This window comes from Octopus sinensis, linkage group LG12 (assembly GCF_006345805.1).
Source record: "Octopus sinensis linkage group LG12, ASM634580v1, whole genome shotgun sequence".
NCBI lineage: Eukaryota > Metazoa > Mollusca > Cephalopoda > Octopoda > Octopodidae > Octopus > Octopus sinensis.
The window spans coordinates 68604559-68632058 of record NC_043008.1 but is presented as its reverse complement, the minus strand read 5'-3'; the positions used below and the strand labels follow the sequence as shown (position 1 = coordinate 68632058).

Here is a 27500-nt window from a genome sequence, read left to right as displayed (position 1 = left end):
TCTATGTTTATCCCCTTGTGGGCAGTAAAGAAATAAATTCTTTGAATTTTTAGTAGTATGGCCCGCCTAATGATGGGGAATATCTCATGCAGCCCGTTTCTGGTAAGAAGGTATCTATAGCTCGTTCCTCAGTGATCACGAATAAAGCCAACAAATTTATTTGCAAACAGTGTGCCCAACCTTGTGTGTGTGTGTATGCGCGCGCGCGTGTGTGTGTGTGTGTGTGTGTGTGTGTGTTGTGTGTGTGTGTGTGTGCGTGTGTGTGTGTGTATGTGTGTGTGCGTGTGTGTGATACTATCATTTCTGAGGTCAGTATTACATTTCCATCCTGAATAGACTCTTTAACTCTTGATACAAACTCGACCATGGCTCCTACTTCTAATTCTGTTTTTATATTAAAATTAAAACCTTCCATCAAAATTTCAAGGGGAATTATAATCCGAACTCTGGGTTAATAATGGGAATTATTTTGCTAAATACTTCATTATTTTCTAACTTCATTGTAAAACAAAAAAACAAAGCAGTGTATTTCAATAGATATTGAATGGCAAAGGGAGTTAAATAAGAAAGAGCATTAAACTTGGACTAATACTAATCAACAACAGGCATTTAAACACGTTAGTTGACTAATATCTTAAACAATATAGAGACAAATTCGTCTACGCAGATATAACAGCCACAGCGCATACAAGTCCATTGACTGAAATAAGTAAAATGAAAGAATGAAAAAATTATATAAGCAGTTGCCTGGAAATTTCAGTTAAACATTTTTTTTTCTTTTAGAATCTGGCGATGATGATTTGTATAAGTTAGAGATAGGCGCAGGAGTGGCTGTGTGGTAAGTAACTTGCTAACCAACCACATGGTTCCGGGTTCAGTCCCACTGCGTGGCATCTTGGGCAAATGTCTTCTGCTATAGCCCCGGGCCGACCAAAGCCTTGTGAGTGGATTTCGTAGACGGAAACTGAAAGAAGCCTGTCGTATATATGTATATATATATATATGTGTGTGTGTGTGTGTGTGTTTGTCCCCCTAGCATTGCTTGACAACCGATGCTGGTGTGTTTATGTTCCCGTCACTTAGCGGTTCAGCAAAAGAGACCGATAGAATAAGTACTGGGCTTACAAAGAATAAGTCCTGGGGTCGATTTGCTCGACTAAAGGCGGTGCTCCAGCATGGCCGCAGTCAAATGACTGAAACAAGTAAAAGAGAGTAAAAGAGTATCATTCCTATGATCCTTTGTTGCCTACAACAAGAGCGCGGCAACAACAGTACCATTATCACTATTTCGTTCAGAAGATAAGAAAAAGATGGTTTCAAAACGTTAATGAAATGCCATTGCTCCAAACTACACGTAAAGGGTTAATGACGAAATATGAAAAATCATTAATTAGAAAGACTAAACAAGAACACAATCAAACAACTTAATATAAATTTTTTCAAAGAAAAGATGTACCTGATGCTTTGTATAAATATGTGTGTGTGAGTGTGTGTATATGTGCGTGTGCGTGTGTGCGTTTGTATACATATAAATATATATTTATATACGTACGCATGCACATATATGAATTATATCTGAATGTATGTGTATATGTGTGTGTGAGTGTGTGTGTGTGTGTGTGTGTGTGTGTGTGTTGTGTGTGTGTGTGTGTGTGTGTGTGTGTGTGTATGCGTGGTGTGTGTGGTGTGTTTGAGGTGGTGTGCAGATATTGTATATTGGGAAAAGGAGGCAGGTCAGAATTTTGGATAATTCTTTATTAGTACTTTCGTTCGTTTATCGAACTCGTCAAGACAAAATCAAAATGGTAAAAGCAGAATGTTTTGTTGTTAATTTATATGAATCGGATGCACTTTTGCTTTGTTTAGAAGAGGAGAAAAATATTTTTGTTTTGGGGGGAAAGGAGAAAGAGAGAAAGAAAAGCAAAGAGGGAATGAAAATAGACAGAGAGAGAGAGAGAGAGAGAGAGAGAGAGGTTTCGAGACAATCAAGAAAAAGGAAAGAATAATAACTGAAGGGGAAAGGATAGATAGATAGATAGATAGAGAGACAGAGACAGAGACAGACAGACAGACAGACAAACAGACAGACAGATATCCTTTCCCCATCCTTTATTATTTTTTCCTCTTCTTTATTGTCTTCTCTCTGTGTCAATTTTCTCCACCCTCTTTGCTTTTCTTTCTCTCTTTCCTCCTTTTTCCCAAAAAGCAAAAATATTTTTCTCCTCTTTTAAACAAAGCAAAAACATCAGATTCATATAAATGAGCAACGAAACGTTCTGTTTTCACCATTTTGGCTTTGTCTTGATGAGTTCGATAAATGAACGAAAGCGCTGTTAAAGAATTATCCAAAGTTCTGACTGCCTTCCTTTTCTCAATATGTGTGTGTACATACATATTCATATATATATATATATATATATATATATATATATATATATATATATATATATATATATATTATATATGTATGTATATTTTATGCATGTATATGTATATATACATATACATTCAAATATATATAACACACGCACACACAAACACATACAAAAACTTTAAGATTACAGAATACAATACAAAGATGTAGACTAATAAGTGATCGTCTTAGATACTAATTAATTGTTAGTATAACATTTGAATAAAGTTTTATTATATATATATATATTATATATATATATATATATATATATATATATATATACATGCAACATATTTTAAATATGCAAATATATATATGCACACGTCAAGATCATCAGCCCTCTTCCACACACACATACAAACTCTCCTATACAAACGCACGCACACCTTCATTTTGGGATCACCACTACTTTATTATCTCCCCTTCTCCCTAGCTCTCCTGTGTGACCCTTCTGTCCGGCTTTCGCCGTGATAGATCGCTAGCCACTACACATTCCGTATTTTCTCTCCTTGTTTCTTTCTGTGTTACTTTCTGTGGAAGAGCGTAGGCTCGAAATGTTAAAGACTTTTTCACATCTGTTTGTTGTCTACACCACCTGTCTTCGTCTTTTATATTTCTTTTTTGTGTGCGTGAATTCTCCCATATATATATATATATATATATATATATATAGAGAGAGAGAGAGAGAGAGAGAGATGAGAGAGAGAGAGAGAGAGAGAGGGAGAGATGCAGGTGTGACTGTGTGGTAAGAAACTTGCTTTTCCAGCGCCACGTGTCTTCCACTAGAGCCCTGTGCCTTCTAGTATAGCATGTGTCTTCTACTACTCGGTCCGATGGAAGCCTTCTGAGTAGATTTAGTAGACGGAAACTGAATGGAGTTTGTCGTATGTGTGTGTGTGTCTTTGTGTCTGAGTTTGTACCCTACTGCCGCTTGATAATCGGTTTTGGTGTGTTTGCGTCTCCACATTAGCAGTTAGACAAAAGAGACTGATAAAACAAATACCAGGCTTTAGAAATAAGAGACTGGGGTTGATTTATTCGACTAGACCAGTCTAATCACTGAAACAATGCGTGTGTATGTGTGTGTACGTGTGTGTGTGTGTACGTGTGTGTGAATGTGTGTGTGTACACTCATAATTTGAGGATGCAATTTCCCCGTGAGGGATTGTTAATAACAATCCAGATGCCAACATGCTTTATCAAATATATTGAAAGTTCCTCAATTTATATGTATAAACAGTCTCATAACTTACAGAATAAATATTTTTTATTGTTTTTTTTTATCCGATTCCTTTTATACTTATTCTTATACGTATCTATTTTTCTTTGTATTACTTTTCCATTGTGATACAAATAAAATGAACCAAGCATCTATTATATTTTTTCTTCTTCATTTTCTTTTATTAACTTTCCACATACACACACACACACACACACACACATATATATATATATATATATATTATATATATATATGTGTGTGTGTGCGCGCGCGCGTGTGTGTGTATGTATGTATGTATCGATGTATGTATGTATACTTTATTAAAAAGCAGCTAATTATTTAACCTGGGTATTCAGGCCTTTTTTCTTTCTTCATAAGCTATTTTTGATTTAAGGTTTTCTTCGGTTTTTATAATAATATGATTTCAAACCGCAATTTGATATTTCATGCAACCGGTTATTGAAAAGATCGTTAGTTGAAAAGACCAATGAAACAAAACCATTTTCCAGTGTGTATCAATCAAAGTAATTGTATTCATGCATATAATTTTATCTTGCTCCATTTTAAACAAAACTGTCCGACGAACGGAACCGTGAAACTCTGAGTAACAGTTTTTGTGATATTTTTGCTGCTTTTTAATATACCATATTACTCTACCTCTGATATTCGAGTACTATTTTTTCCAATCTTGTTTCGCATTTATGTGCTTATTCTGGTATATATATATATAGATAGATAGATAGATATATATATATATATATTATATATATATATATATATATATATATATATATATATATATAATATATATATATATATATAAGCATATATATAAATGTATATATATATATATATATATACGCATATATATGCTTATATATACATATAGATTTGTGTGTGTGTGTGTGTGTGTGTGCACGCGTGCGAGCGTGTGTGTGTGTTTTGGTATGTATTATATCACAGTATACCAGAAACTTACCTTCAGCAAGAGTCATCGGAGGGAAAATAGTCAATAGCATTAAGATACATGAGTATTTCTGCTTCATCGTTATCATCATCGTAGTCGTCGTTGTTATCGCCATCGTCATCTTGCTACTAGTACTGCTTCATCTAAAATATATATTTATTACAATCATAACATAGCCACAAATAAAAACCATTACACCCACTGATACTAATTACTAAAAGCATGTATACTATTACAATAACCACCAATCAATATTGACTATTATAACCACCAATACTAAACGCTATTACCCTAGTTAGTAACTACTATAACTATCAATACTAACTTTTATAACCAACAATACTGACAAATATAACAAGCAATATTAGGTACTGTAGATACCACTAATACAAAGTTCTATAGCCAACAATACTAACTACAATAGTCACCTGTCCTAACAAATCTACCCCCAATATTAACTATCATATCCAACAATAGAACTACTGTATCATTATATTATTATAACCGAATACTAATTTCTATAATTACCCACTCTAACTACTATTGTCATCAATACTAACAACTATATTAACCGTACAAACTACCATAGGTAGCAGTAATATAACCATCAACATTTACTACCATAGCTACCAGTAATATAACCATCAACATTTACCCCCATAGCTACCAGTAATATAACCACCAACATTTACCACCATAGCTACCAGTAATATAACCACCAACATTTACCACCATAGCTACCAGTAGTATAACCACCAACATTTACCCCCATAGCTACCAGTAATATAACCACCAACATTTACCACCATAGCTACCAGAAATATAACCATCAACATTTACCCCCATAGCTACCAGTAATATAACCATCAACATTTACCACCATAGCTACCAGTAATATAACCACCAACATTTACCCCCATAGCTACCAGTAATATAACCACCAACATTTACCACCATAGCTACCAGTAATATAACCACCAACATTTACCCCCATAGCTACCAGTAATATAACCATCAACATTTACCACCATAGCTACCAGTAATATAACCATCAACATTTACCACCATAGCTACCAGTAATATAACCATCAACATTTACCCCATAGCTACCAGTAATATAACCATCAACATTTACCCCATAGCTACCAGTAATATAACCACCAACATTTACCCCCATAGCTACCAGTAATATAACCATCAACATTTACCCCCATAGCTACCAGTAATATAACCATCAACATTTACCACCATAGCTACCAGTGATATAACCATCAACATTTACCCCATAGCTACCAGTAATATAACCACCAACATTTACCCCCATAGCTACCAGTAATATAACCATCAACATTTACCCCATAGCTACCAGTAATATAACCATCAACATTTACCACCATAGCTACCAGTAATATAACCATCAACATTTACCACCATAGCTACCAGTTATATAACCATCAACATTTACCCCCATAGCTACCAGTAATATAACCACCAACATTTACCACCATAGCTCCCAGTAATATAACCATCAACATTTACCCCATAGCTACCAGTAATATAACCATCAACATTTACCCCATAGCTACCAATAATATAACCATCAACATTTACACCATAGCTACCAGTAATATAACCATCAACATTTACCACAATAGCTACCAATAATATAACCATCAACATTTACCCCATAGCTACCAGTAATATAACCATCAACATTTACCCCATAGCTACCAGTAATATAACCATCAACATTTACCACCATAGCTACCAGTAATATAACCATCAACATTTACCACCATAGCTACCAATAATATAACCATCAACAATTACCCCATAGCTACCAGTAATATAACCATCAACATTTACCCCATAGCTACCAATAATATAACCATCAACATTTACCACCATAGCTACCAGTAATATAACCATCAACATTTACCACCATAGCTACCAATAATATAACCATCAACATTTACACCATAGCTACCAGTGATATAACCATCAACATTACCCCATAGCTACCAGTAATATAACCATCAACATTTACCATCATAGCTCCCAGTAATATAACCATCAACATTTACCCCATAGCTACCAGTAATATAACCATCAACATTTACCACCATAGCTACCAGTAATATAACCATCAACATTTACCACCATAGCTACCAATAATATAACCATCAACATTTACACCATAGCTACCAGTAATATAACCATCAACATTTACCCCATAGCTACCAATAATATAACCATCAACATTTACCACCATAGCTACCAGTAATATAACCATCAACATTTACCACCATAGCTACCAATAATATAACCATCAACATTTACCCCATAGCTACCAGTAATATAACCATCAACATTTACCCCCATAGCTACCAGTAATATAACCATCAACATTTACCATCATAGCTCCCAGTAATATAACCATCAACATTTACCCCATAGCTACCAGTAATATAACCATCAACATTTTCCCCATAGCTACCAGTAATATAACCATCAACATTTACCCCATAGCTACCAATAATATAACATCAACATTTACCCCATATCTACCAGTAATATAACCATCAACATTTACCACCATAGCTACCAATAATATAACATTCAACATTTACCCCATAGCTACCAGTAATATAACCATCAACATTTACCCCATAGCTACCAGTAATATAACCATCAACATTTACCCCATAGCTACCAGTAATATAACCATCAACATTTACCACCATAGCTACCAGTAATATAACCATCAACATTTACCACCATAGCTACCAATAATATAACCATCAACATTTACCCCATAGCTACCAGTAATATAACCATCAACATTTACCACCATAGCTACCAGTAATATAACCATCAACATTTACCCCATAGCTACCAGTAATATAACTATCAACATTTACCACCATAGCTACCAATAATATAACCATCAACATTTACCCCATAGCTACCAGTAATATAACCATCAACATTTACCACCATAGCTACCAATAATATAACCATCAACATTTACCCCATAGCTACCAGTAATATAACCATCAACATTTACCCCATAGCTACCAGTAATATAACCATCAACATTTACCCCCATAGCTACCAATAATATAACCATCAACATTTACCCCATAGCTACCAGTAATATAACCATCAACATTTACCACCATAGCTACCAATAATATTACCATCAACATTTACACCATAGCTACCAGTAATATAACCATCAACATTTACCATCATAGTTCCAAGTAATATAACCATCAACATTTACCCCATAGCTACCAGTAATATAACCATCAACATTTCCCACCATAGCTCCCAGTAATATAACCATCAACATTTACCCCATATCTACCAGTAATATAACCATCAACATTTACCACCATAGCTACCAATAATATAACATTCAACATTTACCCCATAGCTACCAGTAATATAACCATCAACATTTACCCCATAGCTACCAGTAATATAACCATCAACATTTACCCCATAGCTACCAGTAATATAACCATCAACATTTACCACCATAGCTACCAGTAATATAACCATCAACATTTACCACCATAGCTACCAATAATATAACCATCAACATTTACCCCATAGCTACCAGTAATATAACCATCAACATTTACCACCATAGCTACCAGTAATATAACCATCAACATTTACCCCATAGCTACCAGTAATATAACCATCAACATTTACCACCATAGCTACCAATAATATAACCATCAACATTTACCCCATAGCTACCAGTAATATAACATCAACATTTACCACCATAGCTACCAATAATATAACCATCAACATTTACCCCATAGCTACCAGTAATATAACCATCAACATTTACCCCATAGCTACCAGTAATATAACCATCAACATTTACCCCCATAGCTACCATAATATAACCATCAACATTTACCCCATAGCTACCAGTAATATACCATCAACATTTACCCCATAGCTACCAATAATATAACCATCAACATTTACCCCCATAGCTACCAATAATATCCAATAAATAACCATCAACATTTACCCCATAGCTACCAGTAATATAACCATCAACATTTACCACCATAGCTACCAATAATATTACCATCAACATTTACACCATAGCTACCAGTAATATAACCATCAACATTTACCATCATAGCTCCCAGTAATAAACCATCAACATTTACCCCATAGCTACCAGTAATATAACCATCAACATTTCCCACCATAGCTACCAGTATATAACCATCAACATTTACCCCGTAGCTACCAGTAATATAACCATCAACATTTACCATCATAGCTCCCAGTAATATAACCATCAACATTTACCCCATAGCTACCAGTAATATAACCATCAACATTTCCCACCATAGCTCCCAGTAATATAACCATCAACATTTACCCCGTAGCTACCAGTAATATAACCATCAACATTTACCACCATAGCTACCAATAATATAACCATCAACATTTACCCCATAGCTACCAGTAATATAACCATCAACATTTACCACCATAGCTACCAGTAATATAACCATCAACATTTACACCATAGCTACCAGTAATATAACCATCAACATTTACCACCATAGCTACCAATAATATAACCATCAACATTTACCCCATAGCTACCAGTAATATAACCATCAACATTTACCCCATAGCTACCAGTAATATAACCATCAACATTTACCACCATAGCTACCAGTAATATAACCATCAACATTTACCACCATAGCTACCAATAATATAACCATCAACAATTACCCCATAGCTACCAGTAATATAACCATCAACATTTACCCCATAGCTACCAATAATATAACCATCAACATTTACCACCATAGCTACCAGTAATATAACCATCAACATTTACCACCATAGCTACCAATAATATAACCATCAACATTTACACCATAGCTACCAGTAATATAACCATCAACATTTACCCCCATAGCTACCAGTAATATAACCATCAACATTTACCATCATAGCTCCCAGTAATATAACCATCAACATTTACCCCATAGCTACCAGTAATATAACCATCAACATTTACCACCATAGCTACCAGTAATATAACCATCAACATTTACCACCATAGCTACCAATAATATAACCATCAACATTTACCCCATAGCTACCAGTAATATAACCATCAACATTTACCCCCATAGCTACCAGTAATATAACCATCAACATTTACCATCATAGCTCCCAGTAATATAACCATCAACATTTACCCCATAGCTACCAGTAATATAACCATCAACATTTACCCCGTAGCTACCAGTAATATAACCATCAACATTTACCCCATAGCTACCAATAATATAACATCAACATTTACCCCATATCTACCAGTAATATAACCATCAACATTTACCACCATAGCTACCAATAATATAACATTCAACATTTACCCCCATAGCTACCAGTAATATAACCATCAACATTTACCCCATAGCTACCAGTAATATAACCATCAACATTTACCCCATAGCTACCAGTAATATAACCATCAACATTTACCCCATAGCTACCAGTAATATAACCATCAACATTTACCACCATAGCTACCAATAATATAACCATCAACATTTACCCCATAGCTACCAGTAATATAACCATCAACATTTACCACCATAGCTACCAGTAATATAACCATCAACATTTACCCCATAGCTACCAGTAATATAACCATTAACATTTACCACCATAGCTACCAATAATATAACCATCAACATTTACCCCATAGCTACCAGTAATAAACCATCAACATTTACCACCATAGCTACCAATAATATAACCATCAACATTTACCCCATAGCTACCAGTAATATAACCATCAACATTTACCCCATAGCTACCAGTAATATAACCATCAACATTTACCCCCATAGCTACCAATAATATAACCATCAACATTTACCCCATAGCTACCAGTAATATAACCATCAACATTTACCACCATAGCTACCAATAATATTACCATCAACATTTACACCATATCTACCAGTAATATAACCATCAACATTTACCATCATAGCTCCCAGTAATATAACCATCAACATTTACCCCATAGCTACCAGTAATATAACCATCAACATTTCCCACCATAGCTCCCAGTAATATAACCATCAACATTTACCCCGTAGCTACCAGTAATATAACCATCAACATTTACCACCATAGCTACCAATAATATAACCATCAACATTTACCCCATAGCTACCAGTAATATAACCATCAACATTTACCACCATAGCTACCAGTAATATAACCATCAACATTTACCCCATAGCTACCAGTAATATAACCATCAACATTTACCACCATAGCTACCAATAATATAACTATCAACATTTACTCCATAGCTACCAGTAACATAACCATCAACATTTACCACCATAGCTACCAGTAATATAACCATCAACATTTACCCCATAGCTACCAGTAATATAACCACCAACATTTACCACCAAAGCTACCAGTAATATAACCACCAACATTTACCACCATAGCTACCAATAATATAACCATCAACATTTACCACCATAGCTACCTGTAGTATAACCATCAACATTTACCAACATAGATACCACTAATATAACCACCAACATTTACTATCATAGCTACCAATTGTAACAACTATAACCTGACTATTTTATCTAACAACACTAACTGCTAGAACCACCAAATACTAACTACTATAGCTACACTAACTCCTATTCCCATTAATCATAGACTCTCCTGTCGTATATGATAGATTAGTGTTCAGCACTTTGTTGCTGAACAGCATGATCAGATGAATTGCTTACAGGGATCAAACGTTTGTGTTGTACTTTTGCTCACTCACTCCAGCAAATCGATTTGCCTATACAAATGCTTGGTGTCCTACGCGTCGTGAAGGCGCATGACTCAGTAGTTAGGGGTATTCGGCCCACAATCGTAAGGTCGTGAGTTCGATATCCGGCGGCGTGTTGTGTCATTGAGCAAGACACTTTATTTCACGGTATAACAGTCTACTCAGCCGGCAAAAATGAGTTGTACTTGTATTTCAAATGGCTAGCCTTGTCAATTCCTATGTCATGCTGAATCTCCCAGGGAACTACGTTAAGGGTACGTGTGTCTGTGGGGTGCACAGCCACTTACATGCTAAATTCAGGAGCAGACTGTTCCGTTGATCGGATCAACTAGAACAGAATACCAGTTCTACACGTCAGATGTCGAAGTGATTGCAAAGCAACACGAAATGAAATGTTTTACTCAAAAATGCAACGCACAGCCCAGTTCGAGAACCGAATTCAGGATCTTGCGATCACCGAGTGCAATACCCTAACCAACAGGCCAGTGCCCTCACTATTACCACTAATACTAACAATTATAACCACTATCACTAACTACTATACTAACCAATACAAACAACTAGTACTACCACGAATACTATTATTACCCCAATATGAACTATCGTGACCGCTAATACTATTATCACAACTATATTAACCACTAATACTAGCTACCATAATTCCATAACTTCTAATAAATACTACCTTTTACTGCTACACCGAGCCAAAGAAAGTGAGAATCTTTATATGAGATAATTGTCCAAGGTAGCCAAATGCCAGTTGGACGGTGTGCTCATAGACACGATCAGCGTCAGTAAATATTATTTAGTGTAGTTCCTAAATTTTAGTCTAATGTTTCCTGAAAAGCCCTCCATTGTAGAGACTAGCGGTTTGAATGGTTACTGTAGCACTGGACGATGAAATCTAACAGATAGAATGGTCATAACCAGAGCATCCTTGAATATAAATCTATACTATCAGGGCTAACCTGGGATTAAACTAGTAAAGAATTAATCGGGTGGAAACACGCATTTTACCATTATGATATTAGTACAAAAGTAGAAAGGTAAGATAAATAAAATAAATAAATAGAAATGCTTTAGTAAATACAGTTGGGAAGAAAAGAAAGAAAGTGAGTGCAAGAGAAAGTGCATCCGCACGCGAACGACTTTGTATTTGTAGTGTGTGTGTGTCTGTGCGGGTGTACCGTAGCTCAACTTGGTTCCTGATATTTTTGGCCAAACCCCAACAGAAATAACACGGTGGGTGGAGTAAAGAAAACAAGATACATATAAATTTGCGCATATAAACAGATGGATAAATAGACATATCAACAAATAAAGATATCCATACATATCTAAATATATGTAAGCATATATTTATGTATATATTTCATATATATATATATATATATATATACACACACACACATATATATATATATGTATGCATATATATGTATATATATGTGTGTATATATATGTGTGTGTGTGTGTGTGTGTGCGCGCGCGCGTGCGTATATGTGTGTGTGTGTGTGTGTATGTATGTATGTATCATTCTGTGCACCTTGCTTAAAGTGGACATAGTGTAAAGAAACCGCAACATTACGGTGTTCGTCCTGAGAAAGCATCTTGTATAGATGTATTATGCAAAATAACAAAAAAGTATCAATAGCAGACGAAAAGCATCCAGCAGCGGCTTTGGAATTGCTCGGTCTGGGATTTCTGCGTAATTGCGCATCATCAGCAGCAAGTAATCACTATCACAGCATACTTATCGGTAGAAGCTTCGTTTCTACCGATATAGAGAAACAGTGGTTAACAAGTCACTGGTACTGCAAATAGCTGGTGGGCTTGGGTAAAAATTCGTTATTAGTGATGGTAGCCGTGTTAGTTCGGAATATCATTCTGTATATCTTACTTAATGTGGATTTACTGATCGAAAACCAGACAAATGGGGTAATCGTCTTCAGAAAGCATCTCGTATAAACGTATAGTGCTAAAAAAAATTACAGAATTATCATTAACGAAATATCGTCCTGCAGGAGAAATGGAATTGGTCCGAGATTTCTGCGCTCGAGATTTCTGCGTATTCGCGACTTCTTGTTAGATACTGTTTATTTTCTACATGAGTAGACACGAAATTTGTCTAAGCCTGCGATGATAATGGACACTTGCTGCAGATAACAGATACATACGCAAAAATCCCGGATCTAGCTACTCCACGGTGGTTAGTGGACACTTTTTGTTTGCTACTGCTTCTTTTGTACACTATACGTCTATACGAGATGCATTTTCACCACGAATATCAGTGTTGTGGCTTTCTTACAGGAAGTTGCCATCAAGCCATATATATATCAATGTGTGCATGCATGCTGCGAATACGCAGGAATCCCGAACCTAGCAATTCCACTGCTCCTGCTGTTTGTTAATGATAATTCTGTACCTTTATAGCACTATACGTTTATACGAGATGCTTTCTAAAGACGATTACCCCATTTGTCTGGCTTTCGCACAGTAAATCCACATTAAGTAAGATATACAGAATGATTAGATAGATAGATAGATAGATAGATAGATAGATAGATAGATAGATAGATAGATAGATAGATAGATAGATAGATAGATAGATAGATAGATTATATACATATATGTGTCTGTGCGTGTATATATATATATATATATATATATACATACATACATACATACATACATACATACATACATACATACATACATACATACATACATACATATACATACATACATACATGTGTGTGTGTGCGTGTGTGTGTATAAATTCTAACGTTTTCGATTATAATTTTCGAGACAAGCGAAATTTGCCATTACAGAAATGCTTCGATATACGAGTTAATTTGTTCCTAGAGACCGCTGATGAAGCAAAAACTCGTTAAGCAGAACAATTATTTCCCATACTAGCAATGTTATAAATCGTAATTCGATTTATTATTTACCTATAAACTTTATAATACTCGTAAATAAATGGCAATAAAACAGCAGTAGAATGTAAAGAATATTTTATGTAATGTAAACAGAATGTCAAGATCATTTATAATGAAAAAATATATAGAAGATGCACACTTTCCAATAAAGATTGTGTGGAGTGATGAGGCCACATTCAAATTACATGGTTCAATTAACAGCCACAATTGCATCTACTGGAGACCAGAAAATCCGCATGTTATGGTGTTCTGCCATGTAAATTTACCAGGATTTACAGTGTGGTGTGGCTTATCATCAAGAGGATTAATTGGACCATTCTTTTTTGATGCTACTGTGACTGGTCTCGTTTTCTTGAACTTACTACAACAGTCTGTCATACCAAGCATTAGAGAAGACTTTGAAGATGAGGAGTTTTATTTTCAGCAAGATGGGGAACACCCACACTACCATCGCTATGTAAGATCCTTCCTTGATGAGATCCTTCCATACAGGTGGATTGGACGAAGCGATTTCGTTGAATACCCTCCGCGTTCACCAGACCTCACACCACTAGAATTTTTTATGGGGATACCTAAAAGACAAAGTCTACGCTATGAAACCTGCAACAGTCACTGATTTGAGAGCAGCTATTGAACGAGAATGCGCACAAATACCAAAGGAATTCTTTCGTGATGTTTGCGATTCCTTTGCTTCGCGTTGTCCGCAGTGCCTGGACCAGAACGGACGTCAGTTTGAACACAGGCATTGACAAAACAATAAAATAATGTTTGTAGATTCTATTAAATTTTGAAGATGAAATGTATTTTAATAAACACCTTCTATACAATTTCTTAAAGTGTGTATACATTTTTAGGCCACCCGGTATATATTTTTTTTTTTCAAAATGTGACCTCGTGTGTACCGTTGGCGATTTTATTCCTCTGTCTTCCCTTCTCTGGATCTTTCCTTCTCCTATGTTTCCGACGAAGAGCTCCGCTCGAAACGTTTAACCCTCCTTCTTCCCTTCTTTCCTGAGCGTCCAATAATACTATATTTGTTCCACGTCCTCGCGTTGTTGTGTTTTTTGTGTTTTCTTGTTTGGATTAACTTTATATATATATATATATATATATATATATATATTATATATATATATATATATATATTATATATATATATATATATGTATGTATGTATGTATGTATATACGACGAGCATCTTTCAGTTTCCGTCTACCAGATCCGCTCACAAGGCTTTGGTCGGCCCGAGGCTATAGTAGAAGACACTTGCCTGAGGTGCCACGCAGTGGGACTGAACCCGGAACCATGTGGTTGAGAAGTAAGCATCTTACTACACAGTCACTTTGCCTTTGTGCTGGATATATCTATTCATTAACTTATATACGATGGGCTTCCTTTAGTTTCCGTCTCCCAAATCCACTCACAAGCCTTTAGTCAGAAGACGCTTGCCCAAGGTTCCACACAATGGGACTGAACCCTGAAACATGTAGCTGAGAAACAAACTTCTCACCATACATCCACGCCTGTGCCTATGTATATATATATATATAGGCGTAGGAGTGACTGTGTGGTAAGTAGCTTGCTTAAATGGTTCCGGATTCAGTCCCACTGTGTGGAACCTTGAGCAAGTGCCTTCTACTATAGTCTCGGCTTGACCAAAGCCTTGTGAGTGGATTTGGTAGATGGAAACTGAAAGAAGTCCGTCGTATATATGTATATGTATATATATGTGTGTGTGTGTATTTGTGTATCTGTGTTTGTCCCCCCCCACATCGCTTGACAACCGATGGTGGTGTTTTTACGTCCCCGTAACTTAGCGGTTCGGCAAAAGAGACCGATACAATAAGTACTAGGCTTACAAAGAATAAGACCTGGGGTCGATTTGCTCGACTAAAGGCGGTGCTCCAGCATGGCCACAGTAACATGACTGAAACAAGTAAAAGAGTAAAAAGAGTAAAAGAGAGTATATATATAGTAAAAGAGAGTATATAAATGGCGGTGCCCCAGCAAAATGGCGGTGCCCCAGCATGGCCACAGCTCATGAGCTGAAACTAGAATCAATCAATCAATCATATATATATATATAAATATATATTCACATTTATCGTTTTCTCTGCCCAAGAGCAGTTATTCTGGAAGATTCCTCTCCTCTCAAAATGCTATTTCGTCTTGAACGACACACATCCATACCAACAACATACAAATCAATACAGAAAAGGCCATAAACCAGAGCCACTTGTGTGGTTTCCTACGGTTTCAGACTCTCTACTGCCTTACCTCCTTCCTTCTTTTTAATCTCCTTCCACTTCGCCCTATCCCCTTTCCTCACTCCAATACTCACCCTTCCCCCATTGTTCCTGTATTCGCATGTTTTTGCTCGCATTTGTCTTTCATTTTATTTTCGTTGCAGGATATATTTATTCAGTAACTTATGCACATGCGTGTCTGCGTGTGTACTTGTGTGTGTGTGGTGTGTGTGTGTTGTGTGTGTGTGTGTGTGTGGTGTGTGTGTGTGTGTGTGTTTGAGTGTGTGTGTATGTGTATGTGTGCATTTATGGGTGTGAGTGTCGCTACTTCAGACCTTTAATCCAATACAGTCCTTATTAAAACAATAATCTCTCATCTTCAATCTATAACCTACATGTATACTGAATTGATTTATATATATATACGTGTGTATATCCTAAATGAAGATGAATTGATAATAACAGTTCGATATGTTACAAATGTTTCAATACATGCTACAAATGTTTTAATAGCATGGCAATTTATTTGCGATCAGTGTATTAAACCAGCTAAAATCGTCAGTCATTTCCTCAGGCATTTCCGAACCTTTGGGGGAAATCAACAGCAAAACAAATCGAACTCAAGAAACTATTAGAAGTACACTTTCATTACATCAAGCTTTGGAGGGGTTGAAACGGAATTCGGCCAGTGTATATGTATGTATGCGTATGCTCTGTGTGTGTATCTGTCTATCTATCTATTTATATATATATATATATATATATATATATATATATATATTATATATATATACATATACACCCGCACATACCTTAATTTGCATATATCATATACATGCACATTATTTACATATATGCGAGTGTGTGTTTATAGTATATGTATAGTTATGATGTATGTATATATATATATATATATATATATATATGTGTGTGTGGTGTGTGTGTGTGTGTGTGTGTGTGTGTAAAAGACTTATACCCCTAACATTTCCACACTCACATTTATCCCCTTCCCCTCTTTCTATAAAGGCACTGCAACAGTCCTTTGGTACTCTTCCAGCCATATAACAAACATTCTTAAGCCTCATTAACCATTAAATCACTGTTACTCCTCCTTTCCTTAGGCATTCCACTGTACACCCATCTACACCTGGCTCCTTCCGGTTTGCCATCTTTCGCAGGGATTCCCTCACCTCCTCTCTACCAATTGTACCGTAGTTCCATTCCCCAACAACAGGCATTCTCTCCTCTCCTCCTACACCCACTATACTTGCTTCCTTATCATCCTCCACATTTAACAGCTCACTAAAATTCTCTGCCCATCTCCTTCGTACATCCTCACTTCCTTTCAACAAATTTCCATTTACATCTTTCACCCTTTTCCCCTTTTCTCCAACCACCTTTCTTACCCTTTGCACCTCTTTCCAAAACATCTTTTTATTTCTTAGAAAATTTTCACCCAACTTTTTCCTGAACCTTTCACTCGCTTCCCATTTCGCCACCCTCACCACTCTCTTAATTCTCCTCCTAACTTCTCTGTAGCGATCATAAGCCTGACCATCTTCCTTCTGCAACCACTCTTAACTGTTCATTCTATTACTCATTACCTTTCCTCACGCCCATTCCAACTACTCGTGTACCAAATGCCTCAGAAGCACATCTCATTACAGCCTCCCTAAAAGGCTCCCGCTCCCCCTTCACATCTCCTACCTCCCGTTTTTTTACCCGTTCATATTCACCTCTCAGTTTCTCTACATACACCTGCTCTTTCTCTCTCCTATCCAGTTCACTCACCTTCACAACCTCTCTCCTTGTCACTTGCCTCGCATTCCATTTTGAGCATACCTTCAATTTACCCTGTACTAGGAAGTGATCTGATACTCCTCCACCTTCACCTCTCATTACATGTACATCCACCAACTTTCCTACCACTCTCTTATCAATTTATAAATAATCCATCAAGGCCCTATACACTACTGTTCCTCCTTCCACCCTCCACTAAGTGAACTTATTCTTCTCCCACTTAAAAAAACAAACTATTCCCCACCATCAACTCCTGCTCCATTCACATTTCCAACAACCTTCTTCCACTCTCATTCCGACCAAGAACTCCATATTTTCCTACATTTTCTACTTCTCCATTTTCCACTCGCGCATTCAAATCACCCAACACCACCACATAACCACTTTTCTCCACCCTATCCACAAACTCTGTCAATTCCCTCCAGAACTCCTCTATTTCTTCTTCACTCTTTTCCCTCACTGGACCATACGTACTAAAAAAAAAACACCCACATCTCTTCTCTCCACATTAATCTTGAAGACACTTACCTCCACTCCACCACACTCTTCTTCACACTCCCACTCACCAGTAATGCCACTCCTTCACGAGCCCACCCCCTCCCCACTCCCGACACTCGTCCAGTCACATCCCCAAACTGATACTCTCCTTACCTTTCATCTTAGTTTCGCTCAGTGCCAGCACATCCATCCTCATCATCATCATCACACTCCCTATCTCTCTCCTCTTTAGCTCACTTGTACTACACCCACGCACATTCTATGGCCCTAGTACTAGGGTGAGACTTGGTGTTAACCTTCTCCCACCCCCTTGTCTTTTTCTTTCTGCCTTTTTAGGAATATAGGTTTACTAGGATAGACGACTGTTGAGGTTGTTTGGCCACATGGAGAGGATAGATGAGCGGATGGTAAGGAGGGTGATGAAAGCTGAAGCGATACGCAGCAGAACCAGAGACAGACCTCGGTTTGTGTAGATGGATGGAGTGAGGAAAGCTTTGGTGGTTAAAGGTGTTGGAGTGAGAGAGGCAAGAGAGTTTATAAATGATAGGAAAGCTTGGAAAGTGTTTATGGACGGATGAGTGAATTTTGATGTTGCTCAAAGAGGTACGGAACCAGCATGATGCGGTGAAGGTAAACCAGTATCGGGCCCCGCTGCGGATATTGGGGGTTGCGTTCTATGCCCTGACCGGAGCGTAGAACGGGGCCCACTCCTTTGACCTGAGAATAAATAGAATGCCTGGTGTGTGTCTTGCTGTGGTTACCCCCTCCTAAAAAAATGGGGAATAGGCCTGGGAATATGTACATATATGCATGTATGACTACCTATAGTTGTCAGTTACTGTAAATTCCTCCAAATGAGCAATTCTGTGTTCGCTTTGCTGGACGGTAATATTGTCTGGGGTATATATCAGCAATTATTATAATGATATAGAACAGAGACTTATTCATCCTCAAAATTTATTTCCTCTTATTTTACAATTTTAGCATATTATAATGGTCTTTATGGCCTACAAATTACGGGCAGTTGCAGAGGTAACCTAACACGCTTTTCGGTGCAGCTTCTTCAGGGTCTATCCATTTGGCTAGTTTCGAAGCATCTGCAACTGTCCGTAATCTATGCTGTGAAAACGCGTGTAGGTCATACAGGCCATAATAATATGCTATTCCATCAACATCCCACCACCACCACCACCATCACCATCACTATCACTATCACCACCATCAACACCACCACCCACCATCATCATCATCGTTATCATTTTACGTCTTTTGTCCTCACTTGTATGAGTTAGAAACGTATTCACGAACTCAGTATATAGCCCCGTCTTATTGTCCTTTGTCAGCGTCTTCATGGTACTGAGTCTCTTGAAGGCGGCGCGGTGGCAGAAACGTTAGCACGCCGGGCGAAATGCTTAGCGGTATTTCGTCTGCCGTTACGTTCTGAGTTCAAATTCCGCCGAGGTCGACTTTGCCTTTCATCCTTTCGGGGTCGATAAATTAAGTACCAGTTACGCACTGGAGTCGATGTAATCGACTTAACCCATTTGTCTGTCCTTGTTTGTCCTCTCTGTGTTTAGCCCCTTGTGGGTAGTAAAGAAATAGGTATTTCGTCTGCCGCTACGTTCTGAGTTCAAATTCCGCCGAGGTCGACTTTGCCTTTCATCCTTTCGGGGTCGATAAATTAAGTACCAGTTACGCACTGGGGTCGATGTAACCGACTCAATCCCTTTGTCTGTCCTTGTTTGTCTACTCTATGTTTAGCCCCTTGTGGGCAATAAAGAAATAAGAATCGTTAGCATACCGGGCGAAATGCTTAGCGGTATTTCGTCTGTCTTTACGTTCTCACCGAGGTCGAATTTGTCTTTCATTCATTCGAGGTCAATAAATTAAGTACCAGTTGCGTACTGGGACCAATCTAATCGATTGCCTCACTCCCCCACCTAATTTCAGGCCTTGTGCCTTAGTAGAAAGGACATTGAATCTCTTGAACTCAAGTTTCACCTTGCCTCCATCTCTTGCCATGTTCACTTGGTCTTTTTCGTACTTAACTTCCTTCCATTTGCATCGCTTCAAAATTACTTTACCAAATTGCCATCTTAAGCTTCAATACATATCACAAGTCCACACTAGACCACTCTTCTTTCTTATGTATTACAGCTGATTTCTATGATATATACACAAACATATATGATATATACCCAAACGCACGCACACACACGCACGCACATTCACACACACACACACACACACACACACACACACACACACACACACACACACACACACACACACATACACACTCTCTCTCTCTCATACTCAAAAACACACGCACATACACACACATATGTATGTATATATAAGCAATAATTATGACGATATAGAACATGGAGACTTGTTCATCCTCGAAATTTCCTCTTATTTTACAAATTTACACAGCATATTATGTTGGTGGTGATAGTGATGATAACGTGCAATGCTTCACACATACACATGCAAAGAATTCCATTAAGGGTAAGCGTCCGGACCTGTTTCTCAGGAATACTCAGCCACTTCCACAGCTTTAATGGTACATTATGTAGAGAGTCTCATTGATCGAATAAATATTACCTATAGATGATCCATTATTTCAGGTGGTTTTAGAGGAGGTGTTGGTGGTATTAGTGGTAGCAGTATGAGTAGCAGTAGTACCAGTAACATTAGTAGCAACAGCAACAGCAGCAGCAGCAGTGGCAGCAGTAGTAGTAGTAGTAGTAGTAGTAGTAGTAGTAGTAGTATGTTATGAATAGTGACTAGAAGTGTTTTGATGAAGAAACAGTGGTGGTGGTGGGGGGTGTTATTCTTGTCCTCATCGATGCCTTCTTTATTGATGTCATTACTGCTGTTCTTAATGTTGTTGTTGCAGTTGTAGTTGTTTTTGTTGTAGTAGTAGTTGTTGTTGTTGTTTTTCCAATCACGTCATCTTTCGAAGACATCACCAGCTGTCCTAACAGCCATCTTCACACACCGACTCCTATTGACATTGCCCCCCCTCCCAGCTTTGGTTGCTCCAGGCAACCATCTGTCATGGTGTCCCTACAATCTTTGATGAGTGCCACCAACATCACCACCACTACAATAACAACAACAACAACAACAACAACAATAACAATTACCAGCACCATTCTCTCACACAGACTCTCTCTCCCTCTCTCTCTCTATGCATGTAGGTGTGCATTTATGTATATGTGTATATGTATGTATGTGTGTATGTATATATGTGTATGTGTTTGTGTGTGTGTGTGTGTATATATATATATATATATATATATATATACATGTAGGTAGATAGGTAGATAGGTGTGAGAGTGAGTGAACGATTGTGAATGAGTGTGTCTATGTATTTGTGTGGATGGGGCTATTTTACTAGGCTGAAATAATGGTTTACTATGGTGCTGAGTTTGTTGTTGTTGTTTAACCCCAGGCCAGCCCTGATTGAGCAAAGAGTTTTTATGTGGTGTAGTATTAAATATATGATGCTGCATTAATGTTTTGTAGTGTTTTGAGTGGCTGTGTGGTAAGTAGCTTGCTTACCAGCCACATGGTTCCGGGCTCAGTCCCACTACATGGCACCTTGGGTAAGTGTCTTCTACCATAGCTTCAGGCCAACCAAAGCCTTTTGAGTGTATTTGGTAGATGCAAACTGAAAGAAGCCCGTCATATATATGTGTTTATATATATATGTACGTGTGTGTATATGTTTGTGTGTCTGTGTCTGTCCCCCCAACATCACTTGACAACCGGTGCTGGTGTGTTTACATCCTCGTAACTTAGCGGTTTGGCAAAAAGAGACTGATAGAATAAGTACTAGGCTTACAAAGTCCTGGGGTCGATTTGCTCAACTAAAAGCGGTGCTCCAGCATAGCCACCATCAAATGACTGAAACAAGTAAAAGAGTAAAAAAAATAATAGTGTTCTGTAGAGTTGTAACAGTATTCTGTGGTGTTGTGCTGCTATTCTGTGATGTTGTAGTACTGTTCTTTGGTAAAGTTGTAGTGTTCTATTGTTATAGTGCTGTTGTGTTATATTATAGCAGTAATGTTCTATGGTATTACAGTAGTATTCTATGGTACTGTTGTAGTTTTCTCTAGTGTTGTGGCAGCGGTGTGTAGTGCTATAGAAGTGTTCTGTTGTGCTGCACAAATGTTCTGATGATTTTATATATAGAAAGAGAGAGCTTCAGCCTTCTGGCAAAACATCATCCACATTTAATTTTTTGCCAAAAACAACCTGATATTGCTATTGGAAAACTTTGTGAAAAACTTGTGGTAAATGTGTAATATGTGATTCTTGTGTTCGACCATGCACATTGGTGCATATCTGGGATGAATGCAATTATGGTCCATATCAAGGATGCAGTGTCATTTGGGGGGACCAGGTATATCAATCTGATGCTTATTACTGCAGAGAATGTACCATCATAGAAAAACATAGAGATGGCTGCCCTAAAATTATGAACCTTGGAAGTGCTAAGATAGATCTTTTCTATGAAAGGAAAAATATGGATTCAAGAAAAGATAGGACTTACAATTTTTTTTATTTTATCATTATATATGTATATATATTCATATATGCAAAAATCGAATGAGACAGAAGCAGAGTCCTTTAGATTGCATTGTACTCAATAAAAAAAAAATCATTATTTGCATTATATACAGTGAGATATGAAACAATGGCTTGCATATTCATTCTTAATACATTCCTGCTGATTTGAATCAAATATGCTAATCACTGATATGTATGTCACAGGAGAACAACTTTTCTTTTTTACAATGACAATGTGTTCATAATACACTCAGTTATTGATGTAAGGGATTCTGGGACATGGTGTGTGTTTTCGACTAGAAATACCCAGACCTTCAAGCCTAAACAAGCTGCTGACTTTGTTCATAACAAACTAGTGGCAGGCATGGCTGTGTGGTAAGAAGCTTGCTTCCCAACCACATGGTTCTAGGTTCAGTCCCACTGTGTGGCACCTTGAGCATGTCTTCTACCATAGCCTCAGGTCAGCCAAAGCCTTGTAAGTAGATTTGCTAGATGGAAACTGAAAGAATTCCTTCATATATACGTGTCTGTACGTGTGTGTGTGTGTGTGTGTCTGTCTGTCTGTCTGTTTGTATGTGTGTATGTGACTTTTTGTCTGTGTTAGCCCCTCACCACCACTTGACAACTGGCGTGTATTAGCTCTCAGTCATATTCCAGTTAACGGCTAACCATAATGACCAGTGTATGGAGGCGCATGGCTTAGTGGTTAGGGTGTCAGCATCATGATCATAAGATTGTGGTTTCGATTCCTGGACCGGGCGACGTGTTGTGTTCTTGAGCAAAACACTTCATTTCACATTGCTCCAGTCCACTCAGCTGGCAAAAATGAGTAACGCTGCGATGGACTGGTGTCCCATCCAGCTGGGGAACACATACGCCATAGAAACCAGGAAACCGAGCCCATGAGCCTGGCTAGGCTCTAAAAGGGCGCATTTTTTATTCATTTACAATGACCAGTATTTAACATGAGTATCTACATTTAGTTGTTAATCACTCTGTGAATACTCCTGATGGGTAATTCCATGTACTCTTTATTTTATAGTTATATACAGCATATTATAATAACCTACATGTATTTTTGTTGCAGTGACTACTCACTACTACTGCAAATACATCCTCGCAATATTGTTAGTGCAACTTCAAAGTGAACTGATTTACATATATATATATATATATTCTTTAATTCATGAAGCTTAAATATTTTTCGTCTTTTTCATTAATAAATATTTTTCATCATTTTCATTGATAATTTTGTTCTATTTTTTACACGTCTTCACGAGTTTAATTTCTTATAAACGCTAAGACCTACATTTTTACGTTTAAAATTCAGTTATATTATTTTCATCAACAAGCTAAGTAACGTTTTTCATTTAACAATATTATTTAACTTTTGAATTGTATTAAATTTGATTATTATTATTGTTGTTGTTGTTGTTAAAATATTAATTTATATATAATTTCTTGATAATTATTAATTATGATATGTATTTCTATTTATTTATTATGTTTTATTATTATTTTTATAATGATTTAACGTATTACATATAATTTAATTTGAGAATTAATTTTGTAAGACAATATATTATTTAATAGTTTAGGTGGCCTATTTATTACGTAGCATTAAGTAAATTAGTTTTAAATTAATTGATATTTTGGTCAACTATATAATTGAGTAAAATATTAAATCTATAGATACTACGTATATATTAATATATTTATAATATAGTTAGTTTATCTAATAGATGTGTATATATTTAAACCATTTCCTATTATTAATTCTAATATTTATAGCTTGTAACTAACATTATGTATATTACTTAACATTAAGATTTTTAAAATAAATTACTTAATGAGTATACGATTTTATTTAGATGTTTATTAAATAAATTAATTAATTAATAATTTAATTAATGTATATAGATTAAATTATAGTAGTTAGTTTTCACTTAATGTATATTTTGTATTTTATATATATATATATATATATATATATATATATATATATATATATATATATATATATATATATATTTGTTTTGAATATTTTAATTAATTGTATCTTATTTTTTATTCTATTTTTTACTTAAACAAGAATATATTTGTTAAGACATTTCGTATTTTACAAGATTATTTACGTATATTTATTAATTTATCTAATTAATTATTTTATTGTTTTTATCTTTAACCTGAAGAGTGGCTATATTTATATTGAAGTGATTTTACTATTATTATTACTATTATCATTTCTTAAATATAGCCATGAAACACGTGTCGTTATTCTACCAAATATATACTTTTTATTTACTATTTTGCCCATTACTTAATCATTGTTATATGTTTTATCTTATATTTAAACTTTCTATAATATGTAGTTTTTCTAAATGGCATAATTTAATTTTTCATTATTGAATTGATAAAAAGTGCTTTTTCTTGCATATATATGTGTGTGTGTGTGTGTGTGTGTGGATGGATGGATGGATGGATGGATGGATGGATGGATGGATGGATGGATGGATGGATGGGTGGAGGGGTGGATAGATGGATGGATGGATGGATGGATGGATGGATGGATGGACTGGAACTCTGTCAATTATGACGACAAGGGTTCCAGTTGATCTGATCAATGGAACAGCCTGCTCGTGAAATTAACATGCAAGTGGCTGAGCACTCCATAGACATGTGTACCCTTAATGTAGTTCTCAGAGAGATTCAGGGTGCCACAGTGTGACAAGGCTGGTCCTTTGAAATACAGGTACTACACATTTTTGCCAGCTGAGTGGACTGGAGCAATGTGAGATAAAGTATCTTGCTCAAGGACACAACATATCGCTGAGAATTGAACTCATGACCTTATGATCATGAACCGAATACCCCTGACCACTAAGCTATACTCTTGTTCCAACTGGAACCCGTCATCGTAACCACCAGAGTACCAGTTTATATATATTGTATTATATAATATATATATATATATTATATATATATAATATATATATTATATATATTATATACATACATACATACATACATACATACATACATACATACATACAACACATACATACACACCTACACACACCACACACACATATTTATGAAATATCACATGTTTATTAAAAACAATACTTCTATGTTTACCTTACATCTCTCTTTATCTAAGCACTATGTAGTTATTCTATCAATGAATACGAACTCAATGCATACTGGCTGTGTGAATTAAGGTAATTGTATCATTTAGCTACAGTGCCTTACATTGTTCCTTAGTTTGGCCCTTAACTTTTTGATGAAGTCAAAGGGCAATAGTGTTGACATAGGTCAGGATATTTTTAGACCTGGAAGACTATCAGTCTCTGTATCTGACCATATTTGATTTCTTCAAGAGGAGACAAAGACAGACAGAAATAAGAGTGAAAGAAAGAGAATAATTGACCCCAGTAAATTACTGAAGATTTATTTATCGACCACACCAGGATGAAAGGCAAAGCTGACCTTGGTATGATTTGAAATTGGAGAGCAAGAGAGCCAGAATAATTACCACAAAGCAAATTTCATTATGCTCTATCAACTCTGCCTTCTGACTACCAGCTGTCTACAGGTGTCGTTGTGTGGTAAGAAGCTTCATTCCCACCCACATGGTTCTGGGTTCAGTCCCACTGCATAGCATGTTGGGCCAGTGTCTTCTACAATAGCTTTGGGCTGACCAAAGTCTTGTGAGTGGATTTGGTAGCAGAAAACTGAAAGAAGCATATCATACACATACATATATTTTTATATTGTCTTACTTACTTCAGTCATTTGACTACTGTCATGCTGGAACACCGCCTTTAATCAAACAAATCGACCCCAGGACTTATTCTTTGTAAACCTAGAACTTATTCTATCGTTCACTGTTGCCTAACTGCTAAGTTACCGGGACTTAAACACACCAACATTGGTTGCTAA

The 27500-nt window shown here is 36.5% G+C and overlaps 1 protein-coding gene across 1 annotated transcript in view; it reads right to left on the bottom strand.

Moving 5' to 3' along the window:
* The window catches only part of LOC115218087 (neuronal acetylcholine receptor subunit alpha-10), a 90172-nt gene that overhangs the window by 58913 nt on the left and 3759 nt on the right, over positions 1–27500 (bottom strand). Inside the window, exon 2 of the mRNA XM_029787868.2 lies at positions 4618–4748. Within this exon, the coding sequence (XP_029643728.2) occupies positions 4618–4726 (109 nt within the window). The 5' untranslated portion in view covers positions 4727–4748. The remainder of the gene's footprint in view (positions 1–4617; positions 4749–27500) is intronic.